Source organism: Erpetoichthys calabaricus, chromosome 6 (genome assembly GCF_900747795.2).
Source record: "Erpetoichthys calabaricus chromosome 6, fErpCal1.3, whole genome shotgun sequence".
In the NCBI taxonomy this organism is placed as follows: domain Eukaryota; kingdom Metazoa; phylum Chordata; class Cladistia; order Polypteriformes; family Polypteridae; genus Erpetoichthys; species Erpetoichthys calabaricus.
This window is the reverse complement of record NC_041399.2, coordinates 69,306,240-69,331,282: the sequence shown is the minus strand read 5'-3', so window position 1 is coordinate 69,331,282 and position 25,043 is coordinate 69,306,240. Positions and strand designations below refer to the sequence as shown.

Genomic DNA, 25,043 nt, shown 5'->3' with positions numbered 1-25,043 from the left:
GCTCGGGAGAGCTGCAGCTTTTCACTGTTTTCACAGTTTCTTAAGACTGTCTGTTTTATTAGACACCACCTTACATTTGGTGTGCATTACCTTTTTTTTTTTGTATTTATGCATTATTTTTTTATCTATATTGCTTTTTCTTTGCAGGTAATTACACCTTTGACATCTTCGAAAGCATTTTGAGCTATAGTTTGTGAAAATGTGCTATAGAAATGTTGTTGTATTTTAGTCATAATTTTGGATGGGCAGCTCTGACATTGGACTGTGTGTGTTTTATTCAAAGCCATGTAAAATAATGGTGAATTTTTGTGTAAAGTTCTTATATTAAAGAATAACTTACTCTCACATCTACCTAGCTAAGCACTCAATTTCTGAATGAGGGGGTGCAGTTCTGACTTACTGTTGGGCCTGTCCACAATGATCTGACTACACTTTAAGGTCCATTTTATGAAACTGAGCACCCACACAACCTACAGTGCATACTGCCTTACAGCTAAAGCAGTTTAAAAAAAAATTATATATATATATATATATATATATATATATATATATATATATATATATATATATATATATATATATATATATATATATATATTATAAAACACTAAATAATGACTTGAAACCAGTAAAGAGCTTCTGATTTTAGGACAGATTGTAATAAACTGAACTACTGCAAGGTGAAATAGAAAGAGCAAGTCTGGAAGCCAACTCTTAGCGTGCATGGCATTAAAAATACAACATCTAGATTTATTTACCTGTTCTGCTTGGCATCCAGCGCTGTAAAGACAGGCTCTCCGACCCTGTACTGGATAAAGACACATATGGAGCAACATACTGTACTTATCAATATAAACTAGTCAGAACTTTATGACTCGTGATAGACTGATGATGCTACGCTGTTGAGTTTGTTATTCCTGTTGATTCCTTGCTTTGTCTAAACAGCAGTTACTGCCTTATATTTGTTTTTCTTTCTCTTTTTTCTGCCTTTATCTTTTCTTTTTCATTTTTTTCTTTTTTCATTTCTCTTTCTTCCTTTCTCTTTTCTATTTCTTTTTCATTTTTTTTTCACTTTTCTTTCTTTTGATTTCATTCTCTCTTTTCTTTCTCTCTTCTCTCTCTTTCTCTATTTTTCTCTCTCTTTCTTCTTTGTCGTGGATGCTGCAGTGCCACTTCTGTGTAGCCAAGTAAACTCCCCTGGCTTTTGCATGGCAACTTAACCGGTAGTCATTTCGGATGACAAATCTTCAAGGTGGGGGCTCGGATCTCACACATGGACATCCCAAAGTAGAGTTTGCTTCTCCTAAGTTGCCCACTTGGTCTTTATCATGCATATAGCTTCATACACTGACAGTGTTTTATTATTAATTCATTCACTAATTAATATTTGAATTTAAAAATATTTGCAACAAACTGATCTAACAGAACAATGCTACACAAAAATGCATGACTACCCACTCACATGTTTCTTTGCTTTAGAGATTATTACCTTCAGTATACAATACTTAGAAAAATTCCATAAGACAAAATTGAGGCAAACTGGTATTTATTCCTATAGCTTTGGTCAAGGATGACCTGGTTTTTAAACAATATATTATAAAGCACTTAGCAGTTACAAATTGAACTAAATAGCTTTCAAGATACAAAATAAAATTGCATATGTCACAAGGTAAAGACAATAATAACAACAAAGATAAAACAATGCAGGTATAATAATTAGAAACCAAAGAATGTCTCGCAGCATCCTGCAAAAGTAAGAATTCTTTGAACTAAAGATAAAAAAGAAAAAACAAAACACTGAAACCCTTAAGAAAATTAGTGCATTTCTACTTTAAGAAGTCAAATGATACAACAAACAATAGGAAGGGGTCAACACGGTAAGGTAGGAGGAACTCTGATGTGCAGTTTAAATCCAAAAGTCTCCCACGCCTCCGGTAAACTAAGAACAGGAACTGTCCCCATCACATTACACGACTTTTCAAGCGATTTTCTGTCCTGGACTTCAATTAAATAATGTAACCGAGTCGATGGCAGTCACGGCGAGCTCCCGTAGTCAGCAGCAGTCTGGGACTCCCCTTGACAAAATTAGGAGCGGGTTCTTGTGCAAGAGAGAACTGACAACCAATGAGAGCTCACTCGGAGGTACAACGCATATAAGACCGCTACAAGGAATAAGGAGGTGGGCAATTTGCACCTCACAACCAGAAGAGAGGCTTGTTTGCCAGATGTCTTGTGTTTTACATACCACAACAGAATGGAAGAAAGACAAACAGGCAGAGGATTGTGGCTGAATTTGCCACACCTGTAAACCTTCTCAAGGGCAGCGGCTTCATCAAGTAATATGTTGCTGGCTATGAGAAACCGGCCCGAGCTCAAGACATTGTGCAGATGTCATCATGCTGTCGTCTAATTTGACATACCCTGCGACTCCCACTCTTGTAATGTGACTTACGCGGGAGAATTACACAGTTTGGCATCCAATCCAACGAGAAGTCGTGTAATGTGACTGGCTTAAAATAACACAAAAACTCCTTATGGACATCAAAAGACAATCATAAATTGCCATTTAAAAGAAATCTTTTAATAGACATGAAGGAACTTCTTTGGGTGTTTTCTCAGCTATACAAGTAAGTTAACTCAACTCATTTCTAAAAGGAAGACACTTTACACAGCAACCAAATCCTAACATCCAAAGCAAAATTCACGGTCATACCTTTCATGAACAACAGCGAGTCAGAAGCAATCAATGTGTAAAGCAATGGTTAAGTTTAATGCAATTTAACAGTGAAAGTTAGACGCTGGCCAAAGGAAAGTGAATGCTATCTGATCATAATGGTGAGTAGTTAAACACACGGGATGGACAAAATAAAGGGAGTGCCACACAAAAAAGGAATTTAATTCTGAAGTAACAAAACCACGGTGACCAATGGAGCTGGAAATGTCTTGTCATATTAACCTGAACGCCATTTAGCAGTTTGTGACCGTTCTAAAAGAGGTCTAAGCACTTGGATACCAAATATTTGGTTGCCTCGTTTGCAGATGCATAAGTCACAAAAATGGCAAAATCATTTCATATATCAAAGTGTAAAGTCCCAAAAATCATGAGCAAATATCAAATTTGAACTTACTGCACTGGCTGCAGGTCAAAGCTCGCTGACTGGAATAGACAAGGACTTCACAAAGTAAAGTCTTCACTTCCAAAATGATCACACAATTAAATCAGCACATCCGTCACTCCATCTCAACAAACATTGTAAGCTTCACAAGTGCTGGAATTTAGGTCAGAAATTGTACCCAAGGCCAACATACAAGGACACCTAATGTGGTGTAAAGAGAACAAAATATCCCCCCCAAACCCCCCCCCGATCAACAGAAAAATAAAAAATGATGGTCTTATGGTCCTTCACCCTATTGACTACATCTGAATGGGTTTACATTTGGAGAAAGCCAATGTAAGTATACTTCAGCCTATAATGCTTGATAATCATGGTGGGCATCTGTAATGTTATGGACAGCCATCTTACAGCAGTCCAATGATGGCTCTGCAAGGTCATAAAATGGCCAAACAATGTAGTTTACAAAGTGCACCTTATGGTGTAAACATTGTTCCCTAATGATAATTTCCTTGTTCCATGAAGATAACACCCCCAGTCACACTGCTCGACTAATTCAAAGATTGGCAACAGGAACACCAGGATGAAATCAAAACGCTTCCCATAGCCTCCCCAATCACTTGAATCTTTATGGTGAGTTCTGGAGCACAGAGGGTGAAGCAGATTTCCATCCCACCTTACCTTTCAAAGGAGAATCTTGTAATGCCCGCTGCACAAAAATTAGGACTTGTATGGCAGCATTACAAAAAGGCCTGAAGCTGGCCCTAGTCATTATTAGGTCCTTGATGTGAATATATTGTTAAGTGTCTCTGCTATTTAGTCCACCACCAGCAGGCAGGAGGCCACAGTCTATCTTGGCAGCACTGGGTGTGGAGCAGGAAACAGCCCTGGGCACTTCACCAGTTCATCAAAGGGGCCAAATTGTATATACTTACTGTACATGTACAGTCTAGTGCCAGCTCTAATTTAATATTAGTGTTCTTACACAACCTAAGTAAGTGTACAAAAAGGTAAATGAAACTGAGCTATTGTATAAGAAAGTGTTTACATGTGTCTATTTCTTGCCTCAGCACTGCAACTAATGGCACCAATTTCTAATCGTGGAAAAGCGTTGCAATGTTTATAAGACAACAATCGTTTCAATCCAGGCTTCTGACAAAATACACTTGAGATCAGTCTGTCGTACTGTCACACAGTAAAACTATGCATTGTGTTCACATAATAACTGCCACAAAGTCGATCAGGGCCACAATGACAAAGTGTCAGTATGTCTGCAAACCCACCCATTATTAAGCAATGCAAATGAGACGTTTGGTAAGCAAGGCACAACTAATACTTTAAAAGACATTACCTTGAAAAATGAGAGTGCCAGTGCAAAGCATGATTAACTGCAAAGAGAACTCAGTTCTAGCCAGGAATCATAACGTTCGCTTGAGTAAAAACTCTGTCTAAAGATAAACTCCGTCAAAACTCCATGTTTATTTTCAAGGCAACGCCACAGAGACAACACTATATGCTGCTCTGTTTAAAAAAAAAAGGTGTCAGGCCATACTGAAGATTAGGCTCAGATCAATAACAAGTAAGTGTTTTGAATAGGACAGGTGACAAACAAAAAAGCACGTTCCTGTTACAGCAAAGTGTGCATGTCAACACTCAGTACATTCACCCATTGTTTGTACAGCTGGGATGAACACGCTAGCCTATAAAAATATAGTGTTTTCATAATACAACTTCTAACATTTACTCTGCTAGTCACTACAGTTCTATACAGCTGCAGCATGCGTGTGTCTGGATAGTTAAGGATGAAAAGAATAACAGCATGCTGGAGACCAAAATTACAAAAAATGAAATGTTAAGAAGCATTAAAAGTATAAAGCTACTCACTTAGATGGTTTTTATTTTAGCTGGGGTTGCACGGTGCATGTTAAAATCTACTAAGACCACCAGGCTGGGAGGTTACACTGCAGGGCCAATGGAGATGAACAAGTTCCTGAAGCTTTCTTCTCTGTGCACTTTAACAGTCCTGGCTTTAGTTCCTCGACAGACAGAGCAAGTAGCAGAAGCAGCAGATAGATGGTACTGGTGCAGTAATCAAAATAATGCCGAGTACAACTTTATTAATAACAAACACTAGTGATGAAGTTTGTCAGAGGTGCAAACTGTTTACTTACTATTTAGTGCTAAGGTTCATGTACTATTTTGAAGAAACAGAAATAAAAATAAAAATAAGCAGCAATTCAAGAGATACAATTCCAGACGGGAGTCCACTTGAGACAATCACAGCCATGCTGATACACATCTTTATATCTTCTTCACAGTCTTACATTTATTAGATTTTTAAGATAGCAAACGGTTTTCCTCCCTGCAATTTTCAATTGCTGTTTCAAGAATCAAAAAAGCAATTTTACGGTGGTTAACACTAGAATTACCAAAGCCTACGAAAAAACACCTAAATCCGGCCCTCCTTAAATCAGTTCGCACCTCTTTGTCAGTGTCTTTTGTCCTGTAAATGTACCGATAAAGACAAGCAGCAAGCAGTCTGATATTCCATCCCCCACCGCCGCAGAACATGCACAAAGTTCTCCCAGCTCATGCCTTGATTATCTGGGAGTGAAGTGCTGGAGTTTTAGAGTGGAAATAATAGATCGTTATTTGGAACACATGCATTTCATGTGTGTTGAGATAGAAGAAGGCAGACTCACCAGCATATGTGTGTCAGCTTTTATCCCTCCAGATCAGAGAATGTCCAGTTCTATTGCCTCAAAAACCACTCACATCTACAGTTATTCCCAGTTTTGGATAAAAAGTAACAGCGTCAGATCCCTGGGTGGGGGGTGGTAGTATGTATCATGATCGTGACCGAGAGAATAAAAGTGGAAAAAAAAAAAAGGTAACTTTTACAAGCACTATAAATGTACACCAGCTGTTACAGATGCAACCAAATGTATGTGTGTACTATATAATATTAACAATAAGAGCAGCTCACTACTGAAAACAGTAAAAATAGTTGGAGGTCAGGATCGAACCGGGGACTCTTGATTACAAGTCAGCAAATCTTACCACTACTCCACGGAAACTGTTGTATTGTCCTTTAACCTTTTGTGAAAGTGTTTATTTGATCTTTGTAATTCAGGCTTCACACATTATATAGTTTAATGCCTACATTTTGTCATTTATTGCTAAAATATGAAAAATGTTTCTGTTTTAACAATGTGTTTACACAGATTATTGTAGAAAAAGGAACACACATGAAATGCATGTGTTCCAAATAATGATCTAGTATTTTCACTCTAAAACTCCAGCACTTCACTCCCAGATAATCAAGGCATGAGCTGGGAGAACTTTGTGCATGGTCTGCGGTGGTGGGGGGGGGGATGGAATAGCAGGCTGCTTGCTGCTTGTCTTTATCGGCAGATTTACAAGACAAAAGACGCTGACGGAGAGGTGTGAATGGATTTAAGTTGTGCGAGATTTACGAGTTTTTTCGTAGGCTTTGGTAATTCTAGTGTTAAGCTAAAAAAAAATGTGAAGGTGTTCATAAGATTAAAAAAATTATACAAATAAAGCCTCTCAATTTGGAAGAATTTTTTTAAGGATGGCCACTTCCTCTTCAGCATCAGTTTAGTAGAGAAGTATTCTTCGCTCGATTGCCTTGCGACAAATTGGACACTCGCTCATCCGGTCTCCACAGAGCTGACACGTGCCATGACCACACATAAAGATCATGTTCTTCAGACGATCCAGGCACACTGGGCACATAGTCTACAATCAAATGTAAGAATTGTATTAATAACAAATTTTAACACCGGCATTACTGACATAACTGGCTTGACAGTCTTTTCCTTAGAACAGAAGTTTGTGCTATAGTTTTAGTGAATTCATATCTTTAACTCATTACCAATAACAACATTTTATAACTTAGAACCAGATCACTGCATTAAACAGTGTTTCATCAATAAGTCAGTATAATATGTCCTCATGCACTATTTACTTGCAAAAACACCCTGACGGATAGCTTAACCATCCAGACTTTTTCTGTTTGCCAGTGTAGAACTGCAGCAGCCAGAAGTACACAAATTTTTATTTTTCAACTAGCTGTGTAAGCTTGTGCTGTAAAAAGCCTGGGGTCCTAGAAACTATTGAAATCATCAGAAAAAAAATTGAAATGTAGAGATGTCAGGTAATTGAAAGAAACTACTCTGGGCATCTCTCTCCTAGGAGGATTCGTGTTACCGATGTGCTTGCCTTGCTTCTGTATTAGCGGCGGGAGGAAAATTAAAAGGAATTCCGTTTTGCAGATGTGCTCACCTCACTTTGTATTAGCAGCAAAGCGAGCGACTCTTTTTCGGAGGTTTCGTTTTGCTGACGTGCTCGCCACGCTTGTGTTATTAGCAGCTAAGCGAGTTTTCTGTTTCCTCGGAGGTGGAGCCCTTACCCCGACTCCACCTCTCACTTCCCGGCCGGACAGACACACACACCTCCACGCGTAAACGTTTATATATAAGATAAAAACAACCCTATTAACACAATTTAGTGCAAAAACCTACTTCACTGCCCATAACTGTCAAAAGATAATGGCAACATTTTATGTTAAAAGCCCACAAAAGAGAGTGTTATGAAAGCAAAGGAGTACTGATGACACTATACAGCACAGGGACAACAGTTTGACTGTAAAGCCCTCTACATCTAATTTTCTCATTCTGCCTAGTTACTTCCCCAGTAACTACACAGTAAGCACTGAATTCCAAAGATGCATAGTAGGGCTAGTTATTAATTCTACATTTTTCATGTGTATAAGTGTTCTGAACATTCATGAGGAACAATGAGATGGATTAACAACCCATTCAGAAATGTTTCCTGCCAGAGGCTCGGACTCTCAAACTCGATGAATGGATGAATAGATTGATTCTATAAAAACGAAGTACACTGAACATAAAGACTTTAATACATTCAAAAGTAGACAGTTAATTTTCTAATTCATTAATTTATCCAGTTCACTTATTTCAAAGTTGTCAGAGGCCAGATTTTAACTTAGCAACATGAGGAAAAAAACAGGAATCACAACTGCAGGAGGTGCTGGTCCAGCACAGGGCACACTTACCTACACACATGCACTTACACTGAAACAAACAGATTTATCAATCATCCTGATTTGTATATTTCTGAGATGTGGCAGGAGGCCAGAGTTCTCAAGAGAAAACAGACACAGACACACTGAATACAGAACCTGCAAACCAGACCAGGAGAAGAAACCAAGGCTAAAGTGCTAACGTTTGTGTTAATGTGTCACCCATGATTCTCTATTATTAATAAGTAGCTGTGTAAGCCTGTGTAGTAAAAAGCCTGGGGTCCTAAAAACTATTGAAATCGTCAGAAGAAAAAACTGAAATGTAGAGATGTCAGGTAATTGAAAGGAACTACACTGGGCATCTCTCTCCTAGGAGGAGCTTTGCTGACGTGCTCACCTCGCTTGTGCATTAGCGGCAGGAGGAAAAGTAAAAGGGATACCGTTTTGCCAAGGTTAGTGGCTAAGCAACTTTGTCTTTGTTCGGAGGTTTCGTTTTGCTGACATGCTGGCCTCACTTGTGTTATTAGCGGCTAAGCAGGGTTTTCTCTTTCCTCGGAGGTGGAGCCTTCACCCCGACTCCACCTCTCACTTCTGGGCCAGACAAACAGACACACACAGTTCCACGCGCAGACATTTATATATAAGATAATAATAAATGATAATGTCTGACCCAACAAGAATAAGTGCCTATGAAGTTAGTAGGTTGGTGCATTAGTGTGTGTTTGTAAAAGAAAACAATATATCAAGGCTCAATCTATACTTAAAAAGAAAAGCTTCAGAAGTTGTATTTTGGTTGTTTAGCCTTAATTATATGCCATCAAGTGTAAAAGCTTAACAAAATGCTATATCTTCAGCTCGTTTATTTTTGTACAGAGTATACACACAATTCATTTTTATGTTTGAATTATCTACATCAATACATTATACTTAGGTCATGCAGGTTCAAATTAACTGTATATTGACTAAGATGGGAGCTTTACATACAGCTGCAATCAGAAGTTTACATAAACTCAGGTGAATTCTTTAAAACTCACTTTATAAGCCCTCCACAGATTTAATACTAACAAAGTATAAATTTGGCCTATCATTTAAGATATCTACTTTGTGCATGGTAAAAGGAATTTTTTTTTTTTAACAATTGTGGCAGACGGCCAGGACGCAGTTTCTACAATGGATCCAGGGGAGCAGCCATGGGATGCACGCCACATCCCCCTGAACACTTGGCGGCAGCCCCCCTCAGTAACATGCAACACCAGAGCTCATCCTGGTTGGGCTCCGTGGCCACCGCCAGGGAGAGCTGCAAGGCTTCCTGAGCCCATGTGGGTGGCAACGCAGCCACGCCCAGAAGTGCAGTCTAATTTAGGTTAATTACCACCTGAAGCACTTCCGGGTGGGCTATAAAGGGAACCTGCAGCCACCACTCGGGGCGCCAGAGTCGGGAGGAGGAGGACGAAGCTGCCCTGGGAGGACTGGAGGAACAGAAGAGTGTGATTTGGGGTATGATTTACTTTGGATTACTTTTGGGACTGTGTTAGGGTCAGGGCTGAAGAAAAAAAAAAATCTTTTTGTGTTTATTTTACCCGTGCCTCTGGTGTCAGTCTGTGTCGGGTCGGCGCCAATAAATCGCCTATATCACACAATGTTCACCAACAGATTATTTCACTTTTTATTGACTATATGGCCAAGTCTGTGGAGAGATTATTAAGCGAGTTTAAAAGAATTCCCCCAAAGTGTTTGTAAACGTCTAACTTCAACTGCATTTTCTTCACTGTGTATGTTTGTTCATGAGGTGTCACTACTGGGTAAGGAGGTCCGACATATACAGTAAGCCTACAGAGGTACAGGCCAAATCCCAGAGTGCTGGATGAACACGTCTGAGGCTAAATGTTAATAAAGAATACAGAAAAAAAAATGTAATCCTCTATTTGAGATATGAAACAGTCAACGATTGACCTTAATCTGGTTGGTGCTGTGGTTGTTAGTGTTAAAGACTCCATTTCCACTCACCTTAAGAATGAGGCACTTAAAATTCTTAAAGGTGCCACAGTGCTGAGTAGAAAGTTGTTTTTGTTTCCAGAAGTGCCCTGCAACCCAAAACTCCAGAAATAACAACTGCCTCATGAAAGGACGATGTTACAACACACTCTACCATCTTGCCACAATGAAAGAAAAGACGACTGAAATAAAATCATCGGAAATCCACATCTTAAATTTATATCAACCAATTTGAAATCATCTTTTAGTACTGCAGCCCAATTTAAAAATCACATTTTACTGTTCTGTGTAGTAATGAAAAGCCAGGCTCAAGAAGCCCAACTAATCATGTCGTGTCTTTGACCAGGAACAGGACGCAAACTGTAACCCATTCATTTCTTTGTTATGCGCATTGGTAATGCTTTGTATGATAATGTGCACAGCACAGGAATTCAGTAATACAAAAAACAAAACCTTCAGCACAGCAGCCATTATTAAATCAAGATGAAGAGCTCCAATTAGTCCAAATTATTACAGTTTGGATATGAATCAGCAATCAGTGGTTACTGGTAGAATGAGAAGTTTAACAATTCCTAAAGTTCTGACATTGGGAGTGGTACATTTTGAGGTTACCCCATATCCCACAATTGAGATCCAAACACTTCATATAAAATTTGAATTTAACTGTGGGCTAAATTCAAGGGCCACATAAATGCTCATGTAAAAATTACATAGTAACTTGAAAGGAATACAGTAATCCCTCCTCCATCGCGGGGGTTGCGTTCCAGAGCCACCCGCGAAATAAGAAAATCCGCGAAGTAGAAACCATATGTTTATATGGTTATTTTTATATTGTCATGCTTGGGTCACAGATTTCCGCAGAAACACAGGAGGTTGTAGAGAGACAGGAACGTTATTCAAACACTGCAAACAAACATTTGTCTTTTTTTCAAAAGTTTAAACTGTGCTCCATGACAAGACAGAGATGACAGTTCCGTCTCACAATTAAAAGAATGCAAACATATCTTCCTCTTCAAAGGAGTGCGCGTCAGGAGCAGAGCATGTCAGAGAGATAGAGAAAAGCAAACAAATCAATAGGGCTTTTAAGTATGTGAAGCACCGCGGCACAAAGCTGTTGAAGGCGGCAGCTCACACCCCCTCCGTCAGGAGCAGAGAAAGAGAGAGAGAGAGAGAGAGAGAGAGATAGAGAGAGAGAGAGACAGTTTGTTTTTCAATCAAAAATCAATACGTGCCTTTTGAGCTTTTAAGTATGCGAAGCGCCGTGCAGCATGTCGCTTCAGGAAGCAGCTGCACAGAAGGTAGCAACGTGAAGATAATCTTTCAGCATTTTTAGATGAGCGTCCGTATTGTCTAGGTGTGCAAACAGCCCCCCTGCTCAATCCCCCTACGTCAGGATCAGAGAAAGTCAGCGCAAGAGAGAGAGAAAAGTAAGTTGGGTAGCTTCTCAGCCATCTGCCAATAGCGTCCCTTGTATGAAATCAACTGGGCAAACCAACTGAGGAAGCATGTACCAGAAATTAAAAGACCCATTGTCCGCAGAAATCCGCGAACCAGCAAAAAATACGCGATATATATTTAAATATGCTTACATATAAAATCCGCGATGGAGTGAAGCCGCGAAAGGCGAAGCGCGATATAGCGAGGGATTACTGTACATTAACTTATGGCAAACACATTGAATAATTTGTCAAACTTTTGGCTGCTCTTTAGCTTAAGCATTGATGTTAAACAAGCACAAAAAGGTAAACACAAAGAGGACCTCAATATTTTTTAAAATTCCATGTTATTTAGCCATTATAGGTAAAAAAAAAAACAAAAAAAAAAACACCACGTTATGCTTTGCATCAGTCTCACTTTTTGACTTATTTTTTTAGTATTTTTGAACTGACCTGGTTTTGGTATTATAGTTTTGATTTATACTTTACACAACAGAGATCTGGGGCTAGTTAAGTGTTGGCTCAAACAATAGGACTGCTAAGTGTGTAACACTAATTAATAACTTGTGTGCACTTGCTTTAAGGATGTCAATGTCAATTTATTTATATAGCACATTTAAAACAACATGCGTAATTCCTGACGCTTTCACACAAATGTGATGAGCACTTCTTAAAAACACACCTCTTCAGAATGTATCTTCGGCCTACTATGATGCCCTGTGCATTGGCACCTCTGCACACACTCAGACTCCAGGAGTCTGTAACGGAACCGAATGGATCAGCAGTATAAGTTGGAAGCACAGAACCCAAAAGATATTCAAAAGAAAACAAATCTTTATTAAAATGATATCAAAACAAAAGAAAATTCTAGGGTCTTGCACTTCAAATAATTGCAGTCCTCTGCAATGACACTAATGGATTGTATGTAAAATAATAAAGAAAAATAAGTGAACCTGTACAGTATTTGTATGGACCAAAAATCAAAGGTGATGAAAAAAATAACAAAAACTCTTCTTCTTCCTCCTCCATTTCTCAGGACAAAAATCAAGAGGACAAAAAAAAGTTATCAAAATTAAAAGTAAAAAAAAAAAAAATGGTGCAAGCACAAGATACAAGGAAATGAGTGAAAAGTAATCAAATGAGGCTCTATACACAGTGATACTCAATAAGGATTATTAAATTAAAATCTCTTCTATGCCAGATGGTCAAAAGAAGACTCAGTTTTATAAGCTGAGTCAATCTACCTGGCCAATCATTAACACCGGCCTGACACCAGCCTGTCAGTGATGGCCCTTGTGACCTTTGACCCCATCGCCTCGATCTAGGCAGAAGCCTCCCCTATATTTCAGGGCGTCTCATTCGGGTGCACCTAACAACTTTGGAAAGCTTCCGGAAGTTACTTGCATTCTTTTTTTCCCCCCTCTTTTCCAGGCTACCCTGCACGCCTGGCTTACGTGGCTCCATTTTCAGCCAGTTACTCTGCCGCAATTCATGTGGCCACATGGACATCCTTCCCCAGTATGGCATAAAGTAACACTGGGATGTCGACATGCCAGTGCTCGTGTATTAATATGAATGACAGGCCTCCTCACAAACGTCAAAACTGCTAACAACGTTTCCACCCATGGCATGCTTCACTATCAGCACCACAACCGTTTGCTTCCAAAGACTTTACGCCTTCCCTACAGGTAAGTGTTCTCTCTTTTCATAACTAACCTATACGACAAATAAACCACTCTAGTTAGTTAGAACCTTGTTTCTCGCTGTCCAGTGACATGGCCTATCACACCTTCTACTATTTTGTTGTAATGCTAGATCGACAGCTGCACTAATCCTATCAGTCAACTGTGGTTGTGTTTGGCTGTTCCATTTCATCTAAAATTTAACTCGCTACTGTTATACTTGAGCCAGGGTTCTTCCCTAGATTTCCCACAGTTCATCAAGTGCACTCGGGAGTCCATGAGTTTACTTGTGTTTTTGCTCTGCTTGGGATTTTCTGGATTTTGTGACCTTCCACTTTGCTTTTTGACCAATTAGTGGATTAGAAGGTGTTTGCTTTTGTGGAACTGACTTTTGCAGGCAATGTATGCCTTTGGTACTCAGTGTAACAGAGACTTTTTGTGAAATCATTTTTATTTATTTTTAATAAAGATCTTGTGTTTCTTCTTCTGTCTAGTTGGGGTTTGATGGTGAATCCCTTAGAGTGCATTTTTGAAGTGTTTTTTGAACTCTTTAGTGTTTTGAGACTCTCCGCTCATAACAGCTATAGTGATAAGCTTCTGGTATTAAAATTTTATCATCTGCCATGTGTACACTTTCTGCTCTCCTGCTAATCACACAAAAGAATTCTGAGTATTGATTTTTTTTTTCTTTATTCAAAATTACTTTGAATACAGGTGTCTGTTAAATAATGACAATTATTTATTCAGTGATCATTATAATACAACATTTAAAACACTCAATTGTTGCATTTGGGAAAAATAAATACACACACTATCCTAGTTTTATAAATAGGAGATTGGCTGGGATATTACTTCTTATACTTTCTAGCAGCACAGAGTGGAAGTGGATAGAAAATGAAACAGTCACACTATAAAATGCATTTGAGTGCTCACAATCTATTTCACCATTTGTTTATTCGTGTGCAAAATTCCAGCAGCTCCAGTGTGCCGGTCAGACAGAAAGAGACCAGCAGTGTGAAGGGAACTCTTGTATACTTTCCCCTTGACTACCCTTTTGTGTGTGTCCAAAGGTCATGGAGGCATGAACAATAGCATAGCCCATCAGACAAACATGGAGAGGAGATTTAAAACAAAACAAAAAAATACAGCATAAAGTATTTACATAAGCAATATGTTACTGCAATGCTCAATCATATTAAATATAACCTTCAGCTACTATCATATTTTTTTCTATGACACTCATAAAATAGTTTACATACATAAAGTAAGCACTTAACTAAATAGTTCTCCTTTCTACAGGATGAAAAATTGGAAGCATTTTTTCAAATTCATCATTTGATAATGCTCCAGGGCTATACACAGATTCAGCATTAATTTGAAATTAAAAGTACATTTAACCTGATATGAACTAACATATTTCAATAACAGTTAACTAAAATTTTGATTTAGCAATCTTTTTCAGATGATTAACAAATTATTTTGTGCCCATAAAGTCAATTACATAACTAGAAACATAGCATATGACCACTGCCTACCTCTCACATTACATTTGTAGCTCATTTGGTTACCTAAAGCAGAATTGTCTTAATACTTTATAATTCTATACTAATACTATACTAAATAATACTAATAATTCCTTGTGGTATCTGCTTGAACTTTGTGACTTGGTAGTTTGTTTAAGGGAAACTTGCTTCCAGGTTTCTATCACAAACCCACTTTCCCTTAATTCCCACTGATGCCACTGCACATTTCGCTATTCAGTATTCCAAGATTATGAAAACACACACAGCTTCCCGAGTTTACAACCTGACAGCTTCAGTTTCCTGAGCCTCTCAGAGTAGGTCATGTCTGGTGTGGTCCATGAATGCACTTGGTTGTTCATTTAACCATCCCAGTTTGGGATTGAAGCACCTTGATCCATATAATTTTACTACATATATCAACACTTTATTACGTCTGAAATGTTTGCCTGACAGATGACAATGTGGTATCAACAAATTTCCCAAAATGCATTGCAAAATTTGCTCTCTATATATTTGCATCATCCACATTCAATTCATTACCAATATTGAATTTACCTGCATGTAGAACATTGTACTTCTTTACACTGAAATGAAGTTTCTAAATGCCAGCCTACCAAGCTAGTGCAGAACTTTATAGTGCGGAACCTATGTGGTCTTTAGTCCTCCTTAACTAATAACGCACATAAGATGGCTCAAAATCTAACAAGAATAATTAAATTACAGGGTAAGCTTAACAAGCGTGAGGCATGGTGACACTGAGTACATGATGTCAGTGATGACTTAAGTGTTCAAACCACATAAAAGGCATCTGATCAGAACTTTCACAAACCTAAGATGTCAAATCTGTTACGCTGAAGGCAGCACCCTAAGCCTTAATAAGCTAGGGCGCTGGAGTTTAAATCAAGTAAGCAGACGTCAGTACAGACATCTCTCAGATGACAATAAGAATGGTAATAAATAAAAAACACATACAAATCATTCTGTGCCACTCACTTTATCAGAGGGAGGCTTGGCAATAACAGCTACTAAATGTTTTCAGTGTTGAGAAAAATGAGAATACACAAGTTAAAGGAAAGCCATCAGTGACAACATAATGACCAAAATTATGCAATATTTATAAATATTGCAGCCATCACTGGATGCTAAGTAAGTGTAACATTAACACATCCTACCTGACTAAAGGAGGTGAAAACAGAAGTGAAATTGACTACACTTATTAAGAAAATCTTTAAGCTATAAGCAGTAAAGTAATTGTTATCATTAGAGGCAAGCGCTCTTAATTGTCTACATCAATAATTGTAATGACTACTTTAGGTTATTAGAGGACCTCAGTTAAATACACAGACAAAAAAAATCACCTACTCTTGAATATATTTTTCAGACATCATATACTAAATTATAGAAGACACACCAACTTCAGAAGAGGAAAATCAGTTTAGAGAAAAACCAAACAGCAAACAAATTAATATGAAATTACACTGCCTTTGGCTTACCTGCTCCTTGATATCCTGTAACTGCTGCTGTAATTTCTGTACATCAGCATTGACATTTGTATTGTCCTTGTCTCTTTGCAACGCTGGGATACTTCCACTGGCTAGAAGGCAGGAAATTTTATTGAAATTAAGCAAACCTTTTTCCCCATATCAAGTAACCAGACTGATTAATCAAATTAGCAGCCTTTACTCTTTAAACACAACATTTTAACAAACAGGAATAAAACAAATAAATGAATTTTTATATTATATTTCCTGTAAATTCATTTAGTTATTATTTGCTTTACTTGTAAATCATGACAAAATGAATGGAATGAGCATCAAGATATAGGTTTAATTATACAGTAAAACATCAGAGAAACCCTGAACACAGATCACGTGCTTTTGAATTTAGCTAGAGCTGCAGGGGCAGCCAGAGAAATACAGACGTACTGTATACAGCCTCAATGGAACAGTCCAGGTATGATCATTTTAATAAAGCATGTACTTGCATTAAGAGTCACTAGATTAACACCAGTATTACATCACTAACTCACAGAAAAGTAGTCGTGGGCAATAATCCATGCAAATGTATAATTCTGCATGGTGGAAAAGCATGCAGTGAAGACAGACCGTTTGAACAAGTAGACTGACTTGAATGGGTTAAGTCCACAGATGTCAAGTAGATAACACTGTGTATAACAAATGGATGCACTATTTAATATTTTACATCGACAAAGTTCAAAAACAAAACAAATGCTAATAAAACAAATGCAAGATGTAGGGGAAAATGGTACATAAGTTGAAAAATGTGAAAAAGTTAAGGATTTCAAGTGCGAAAATTAGACCGTTTCACTTTGAAGTCCATGCAATCTTTAGAAACCTTTCAAGTGTCCCATTCTTTCTGTCTGGATGTGACAATTGCTCTTGTTTCAATTTTTCTTCATTGCAAAAATCGACAGTGAACAAGACCTCTTTTGATAGAGGAAAAACAGCCATGTAAATGTGTGTTGGGCCTTGAAGTTATTCAATTGTCTTACTTCTAAGGAATGATCAGTGATTTGAAAGTTAAGTTTCCTATTGTTGTTCAATAATCTAACAAACACGCAACATCTTCCAACAAAAGATGACTGGATAGTAGTACAAGTACAATTATGCACAATATATTGCTTATTTAGTGTTTTTTAAATGTTTTTGAACATTTTAATTATCAATTATTAATAATTACTTTTGCAATTGATTCTAATTGTGAAATCACAAAATGCACAGGATTGTGGAAACTTCATTTGCTTTCCTAATTTGTTTTTGGTAGGTATGATTACAGTTAAAAAGGTCCTGTTCTATTCAACTGAAGGTGTAGTATTACCTAAACTTTACTATTCATTAATACTGATGTAAAGATGAAGAAGTAATTTAGCATTTCTCAAAGCTGAAATGACTATATGAAAAACAGACCTTTAAGTTGCATTTTTTAATACACAGCACAATGAAGATTAATCACAAAGCTGTCAATTTCATGTTTAAAAGTGCACTACTGCTTTGAAATTGAAATGTAGAACACATTTACAAGTAGTGGGCTGCACAAATGAATCATCTGGAAACAACGCACAACTGAAAAGAACATGCGACACTTAAGAAACAACAGAGCAAATTAGGCTAGGCAAAGTAAGGGTTAAGTAAAGAATCAACACGTATAGAAACTGAAGTGTCCTTTAATACACAGTGACACTGGTGTTACAATGTGAAGTCTAAATGATCTAGTCAAGGCAGGGTTTGCTCACGTTGGTATCAGCAATGCTACGACTACACCTACTTAAAGAGAATTAATTAGCAGGAAGTCATTTTGTAAACAGACTGGCATTCACATTTGATTACTGATGAAGAGACAAAAAGAAAACAGAAAAAACAAACTTATTAGATACTAGGGGGCTTCGCTCACAACCCCTGCGTTTTGTTTTCCGGATACACACTTTTTAAGATTTTTTTTTTCTTTGAACTGTTGCTATTTCATTAGTTTCACTTTTATTTCAGAACTTCTGTAAAAACAATATTTGTAATCTTGCGAGTCCCAATATGCTGAATCTTTTTAATGAGGTCAGGATAGGTTTCTCTGTTTGGAGTTTCAGCATAGACAAAACGATCTACATCATCAGCAGTTAATAATTTTTTTTTACAAAGTAAAAAAGTAAGTAGAGTTCTGCATTGGACTCCTGTCTGTAAAGTCGTGCTATTTTCCTCTCACAGTTCCAAAAGTACATGGGGTTACCAAGGTGATACCCCAGCTTTTGTCTAGGTTTTTGTACAAGGGCTAGACAGAACGTTTTTGACTCCTGGGGTAAATTTAGCTTTTTAAATAAGCAGACAGATAAATATATATACATGAACAAAGTAACCAATAAATGCATGTGCGGTAAACTCCGTTTTTGAAATTCTCAAGATTCTTTATTTGTCACATGCATAGTTATACAGGACAACACGCAGTGAAATGCATCCTGATCCGCTTATCAAAAACTGTGCAAAGTTAGAAGAATATCAGTTAGATTAACAAAAAGTCATAGATTGAAAGATGACAGTATAGTAGAACATAATAAATAAGTAAAATTATGTGAATAAAATAGAATTAAGTGTTAAGGTGCAATAGTATAGTAATTATTGTGCAAAACCAAAGTTAGACTGGTGCATAGTTAAATGAGGCAGTTTGTTTGTTTGCGCTACTGCGATCTTTACTTTCTTTTTTATATTTTCTAATTTTCCTACATTCATATCCTTTAACTTTCTCCACACGTGTATTGCGCTTTTTTTTTTTTTGAGCCTTTCTAATTTCCCTGGTTTCATAGTTTCTAACCTGCTCTGCATGTGTTTAGCGCCAACGTTTGTAAACATCTTTATGAAGTTCTACTTTGTCTTTTACTCACTGTCTTTTAATTCTGAGCTGGATTGGACGTGCATTTTTTTCAATTCCACTTGTTCCGGGCTGATAATTACTTTCCTTATTTTCTGAATTTGCACCTCGATTATTCTTTTTTTGCTCTTTTTTCTGTCCAACGCATCTCTTTTCTCTGCGCTGCTTTCTTCTTCGCTTATATGTTGACATTTAGTTTATAACGTACTGTCCTTATACGTTTTATATGCGCTGAGAGCCCTGGATCTGTGTGTGCTCAAATCCTTCACAAGACTGAATGTTTTTCTGCCTATTGTCCTATTTGATAGATTGTAAGTAGGATGTGTCTTTGGTCTCGCGGGTCTTTAAAATGTCTTCCGAGAAGATCACGTATCGTAGACTTGCTTTTTGCTTTCCAGGACAGGATTTCTTTTTATAATAGATAGATATGTTATATATGTATACAAACACAAAAAGATGGGAACAAAATGGCCAAGTTTAAAAAAAAAAAAAAAAGTGTACAAATGTTCATATACTTTATAAGAACATCTATTTCAAAATTTCTTGTAATACTTACTTGTACCATATGGCACATTGGCCACTTAAAATGCACAAATCAAAAGCATAAATCAGAAATAATCAGTGTGTCAAAATGCATTGCCTTAGGTAACGTTAAAAATTTACAATACTGTAAGTAAAATGCTTGTCTGAATAACATAAGATATGTGGTTTTTATTTAAAAATCCATTGCTTTCCAGATAAGGGCCATAACACCAAAGGAAAAAATGTTTTATGACATTTATTAAATAATTTTTTTTTTAGTTTTTCTTGAGTATGAAATGAAGTGATGATATTAAAATGGAAGTGGTGATATTATGTATTATGAAGTGCACTAATACAGTTTTAAACACAAATTCTATGACATCATTTAAAAGCTGTGTGCTATCAAATCAGTTACAGATGTTTTTATTGACTAGACATTTTAAATAATTATAAAACTGAGTAATGATTATTTTAAATACAATGGAAAACTTCAAATAAATTTAATGAAATAAAAAAATAAACAAAAAAATGTGTGGAAGATTCACTCACTAAGATCATCAGTGGAATCCTCCATACCTTTCCCACCACAACACATAATGAAAGGCGTTCTCCGCTCGACCACTGCTCGACACTGCACACATTTCTTCATCAGGCTGGCACAATCTGCAAGGGCAAAAACAATTTTTTGGATTAATATTCATACATTATCTTAAATGCCTTCCTCAAATTAAATTGTATAAATAATGCGAGGATAGCTGACCATAAGGCTGTATTTTCTTTTGTCACCATGTATGCTGTCTTGTGGTTTTTTGGGTAATATATTTTAAAGAAAGTCTTTCTTGTGTGCATTTTAAACCTTTAACTTAAGAACTTTAAAGGTTTGAAATATATTTTACAGCATACCATTTTTCTAAAGCCCACTTTATCAGCTAACACTAGTTTATACTTAACAGCCTGCTCAATGAATGTCTGAAACATGGAGATTTCCTCCCCACTTTTCGTCTTGAGATTTGAGGTAGCTTTACACATTGTGATCTAAATTAACAATAGAATCCTTGAAGCCTACGAAAAAAGTTGTAATCCTGGGCTTCCTTAAATTCCATTGCACCTCCTCATCAGCATCTTTTTTTGCAAATGCGTCAGTTGGCACAAGCAGCAAGCAACCTGCTATCCCATCCCCACCACTGATGCAGCTGAAGCAACTGACATTTGGGCTTCAGTTTTTACATATTGACAGCAACATGTAAATTGAATAATGTATTTTTGTTTGGTTATATTCTTAAATAAACGGACACTTGTTTTGTTATACCTTTTGTGAAAGTGTTTGTTTTTATATTTGGACGTCAGTCTTCACACATTATACACTTCACAAGGGCATTTTGTCATTACTATAACATGAAAAAAGTTTTTGTTTTAGTTATGAGTTCAGAATTTCTTACCTCGCATTTCCTATCATAATACATTTACCCAGATCGTTGTAGACACAGAACGCACTTGAAATGTATGTATTACTTACTCTATACAACTCAAGGCACTTCACACCCAGATAAACAGACTTGAGCTCTGAGAATTTTGTGTCTCACTTCAGCATTGTCAGTGAGGGATGTGAAAGTAGGTTGCTTATGCTGACTGATACATTTGCAAAACAAAGACACTAATGGAGAGGTGTGAAGGAATTTAAGGTGGCCCGGCATTATGACTTTTTTCGTAGGCTTCAGGGATTCTAGTGTTAAGCAAACTTTTGACAGAAACATATTTGGCATGTTCTCAAAGGAGCAGGTGCAAATATAAACAAATTTTAAAAATGACTGCAAAAAAAAAAAAAAAAAAGTAAATACTAATAATGAAGGGTACAGAAATGTCATACTTCAACGTGCCCAGTTCCACATGTGGTACTTAAAGCAGGTGTCTTTTTGTTCATTCATGCAGCACTGTGATGCACCTTATTTATTTATTCCAAGTATACGCACAAATCCATTTTAACAGAGTACAATTCTGAAGTGCTCACCATCATACAAAATGAGCAATAGGCAGAGAAAAAAATAAATAAAAACTCTCCTTACATTGCACTGACAAATAAAGCATATTGCATTAAATATGTTACTGCAGCCAGGCCAGCACATGGCATATTTGATGCATGTATCTATGGAAAATGACTTGGGGCAAGGGTGATTTATGAGGCTGCCTATGACACACAAGCATTTTGACAATAAAATGTCAAGATGTGATTTAAATCCCAAACACACCCGTCCCAACCTCATTCTTGGGGGCTAGTAAATGGGGCATTACTCTTACAAGGCTGCTGGAGCTACACAATCACTGTTGCTTGCATTTCATGCACGCTGCTGACCGTTCACTACAATGTATTAGGCCATTACAGAAAAGGATGATTTTATTTCCAGACCATGAGGAAACTGATTACTTCCTTTTTACAGAGTACTTTACTTGGCCAAATCCTGAATCTGCTGCACAAGTTTTATTGATTTACATTAGTTTTGCTTTCACCACATTTGTGCAGGTGACAGGTGGCCTTGGGCCAGGTAGGTAATCTTTCATATATGCATTTGAAGCAGTTTTGCAATTGTCAGCCCTTGATCGCTCTGAAAAGGAAAGTTAACGATGACTCATCTCAAGGCTCCATCAGCAGTTCGAGAAGCTTGACACTTTTTTTTCTTGGTAGCGCTAGGCTTTCAGCTTTTTATAACTAGGAAAAAAGTCCTCAAATTGAATAAATCCAATTCAGCGCAACAAGGACCTGAGCAGCAGGAACTTGCTGTGGGAAGGACACCAATACATGCCGGGAACCACACTCACAAACAGCCAATTTCAAAATTCCAGTTAATCTAACATGTATGCCTTGTGAAGTGGGAGGAAATACAGACAAAAAAAAAAAAAAAGCATTCAGACACAGCGAGAACATGTTAACTCCATAAAGAATATGGACCAGGCATGGGACTCAGTATGATGCATCGGTGAGGAAGACGGGCTAACCACTGTGCCATCATACCATTCACTGTACATGATAATTACTTTTATTTATTTTTTTACTGTCAGTACAAGTACTACCACCATCACATCAACGCACAAGATAACAATGATCTGCTGTAATCTTCGGTGATCTGAAAACACCACTGTGCTGAAGTTTGCTGTCAAATGTGGTAGGTAAAACAAGTAGTTGACATTTCCTGGTCAATTAACACCACCTCCACTGCCAAGAAGGCACAGCAGCGTCTCCACTTCATTCGGCAGCTGAAGAAGGCAATCCTACCTGCGCCCCATCTCACCACAATCTACTGGGACACTATCTAACAAGAGCATTCTGACCAGCTGCATCACTGTCTGGTTAGTGAACGGCGTCGTCTCTAACTAAGGTCCTACAATGGACGTTGCACACAGCAGAAAACATCATTGGGACCTCTCTGCCCTCCACTAAAGACATCTTTATAAAGCATTGCATCTGCAAAGCCTATAGCAGTGGTCTCTTTCTTCCACTTCCAACTGGCAGAAGCTACTTTAGCATGGGTTGTGACTTCTTCTAACCCTTGGCTGTCCAGACTCTGAACTCTGTGCTGCCCCCCTCCCCCAGATATGTACCTAGTAGCTGATTTATACTGTATGCAGTACATTTGTTACACCTGCTACTACCATTGTTTTCATTAGTAAGTTGTTATTATTTATTAATATATATTTCAAATTACCACTCTTTAGTCACTTACCTATTATTTATAGTACAGACTATTTCTTGTTCTGTGTTTATGTATATATTGCCCCTCAGTCCTGGGGAATGTTACTTCATGCCACTGTACACTGCAATACAATGTATGGACGGTATAGCAATAAAGTGACTTGATTTTGATTTGATTACAAAATGACTTGGTGGGGGTGCAAAGATACATAAATTTACTTTAAAAGTCCATTCATCTCAAGCAATGCACCATTAGTATACAGTCTGCATGCTTTCCCTTTGTCCATGAAAGTTATCCCCATTTACTTCTGTTTCTTCCTACATCTTATGCATTTTAAGCAGAGGAGGACTATTGTCTGGCCCTGCACAAATCAGAATGGTTTATTTATGTATGACATGCACCGCTTAATGGACTTGAATCTCATCTAGAACTGTTTCCTGCAAGAGAAATTTGTCTCCCTGAAACTGTTTCAAAAGTCAATTTTGAAAATTAAATGAACGTGACTGCCATATCACAAGCCGCAGACTAAACCAGAGAGTATTTAAAGTACTAATTGATAACCATACCCTAATTACCAGAAAACATTCTCTGGTTAATGTTGTGTGCATCTGACAGTTAAAGAAATTATCACGTGACATGTCTTGACCAAAACTAATTTATAAAAAAGGTTTTAAAATTAAAAATAAATATTTTGAAACAAGTCCGCCTGCAGCTTAATTACCAGCATAGTTTGTAGGTACTCATAGGTTAGAAAACGACTTCACCCAAGAAATGCAACTTGGCAAAATGTACCACCTGGTTAACCAAAGCAAAAAGGGTAAGACAAGAACAGAGTAGTCGTACAAATTTTGGGTAGTATGACGATAATTTATATTACTGCACAATTATTAGTTATAAACGTTACATACCATTAAACAGATGAAGAGTAAAAAGCCTTCAGATTCTGTTTAAGTTTAATGGATAAGAAAAAGAACATACTTGACTAAAAGAGCAAAAGCATTAAATATTGTATGGACTGAATAATCCAAACCAATCTAGCACAGACAAATCAATAACAAGATAAAGTCAAGAGGAGACAATATATCAAGCTGGTAGTATGAGCCCTTAATTGGCTTGATGCTGCGTATAAAGGTAGACTCCACTTATTAGCATACATATTCACATAACTCAGTAAATAATATACAAACTTAACAGCTATGTTTTTCATAACTACCTTGCTTTTCTTTTAAAGCCCAACACACTAGGTCATATCAAGACAGAAGTCAAAGTCATTATTCACTTACTCTCACAGGCACACATGTGGCCACAAGGCTGAAAGAGCACTGCTGCCTTCTTGTCCGAACATACCACACATTCTTCAATCTGTGGGAAGAAAATGCCAATGCAGGCTGGCTTTAATGAAATGAAAAGAATTCATGGCACCCATATGACCTTCGGAAGAATGTACATTCCCTAATATGTTTTTAAATCAAATAATATGAAAACAGTGCTGGCTAAATGTAACTAAGCTGGAAAAACATGCAATGCTGTCTTAAAATGACATTAACTGCTGTTTACAAAAACAGTTAAATACCTTTTCACATGGACTTAATTGCCTTCATGTTGAAATTTAGTTTACATTGTTACAACAAAAAGAATATGTGA

The 25,043-nt window shown here is 37.3% G+C and overlaps 1 protein-coding gene across 2 annotated transcripts in view; it reads right to left on the bottom strand.

The window, feature by feature from the left end:
* Nucleotides 1-1,529: 1,529 nt before the first annotated feature.
* Nucleotides 1,530-25,043, bottom strand: part of mib1 (MIB E3 ubiquitin protein ligase 1) — a 208,644-nt gene continuing 185,130 nt past the window's right edge. The window contains exons 18-21 of one of the 2 annotated variants that reach the window (XM_051928915.1): nucleotides 24,683-24,761; nucleotides 20,290-20,376; nucleotides 16,311-16,411; nucleotides 1,530-6,875 (exon numbers count right to left, since the gene is read on the bottom strand). In XM_051928915.1, the coding sequence (XP_051784875.1) occupies nucleotides 6,735-6,875; nucleotides 16,311-16,411; nucleotides 20,290-20,376; nucleotides 24,683-24,761 (408 nt within the window). In that variant the 3' untranslated portion in view covers nucleotides 1,530-6,734. Of the gene's footprint in view, nucleotides 6,876-16,310; nucleotides 16,412-20,262; nucleotides 20,377-24,682; nucleotides 24,762-25,043 lie in introns of both variants that reach the window. The other variant, XM_028803666.2, reaches the window with a different exon arrangement.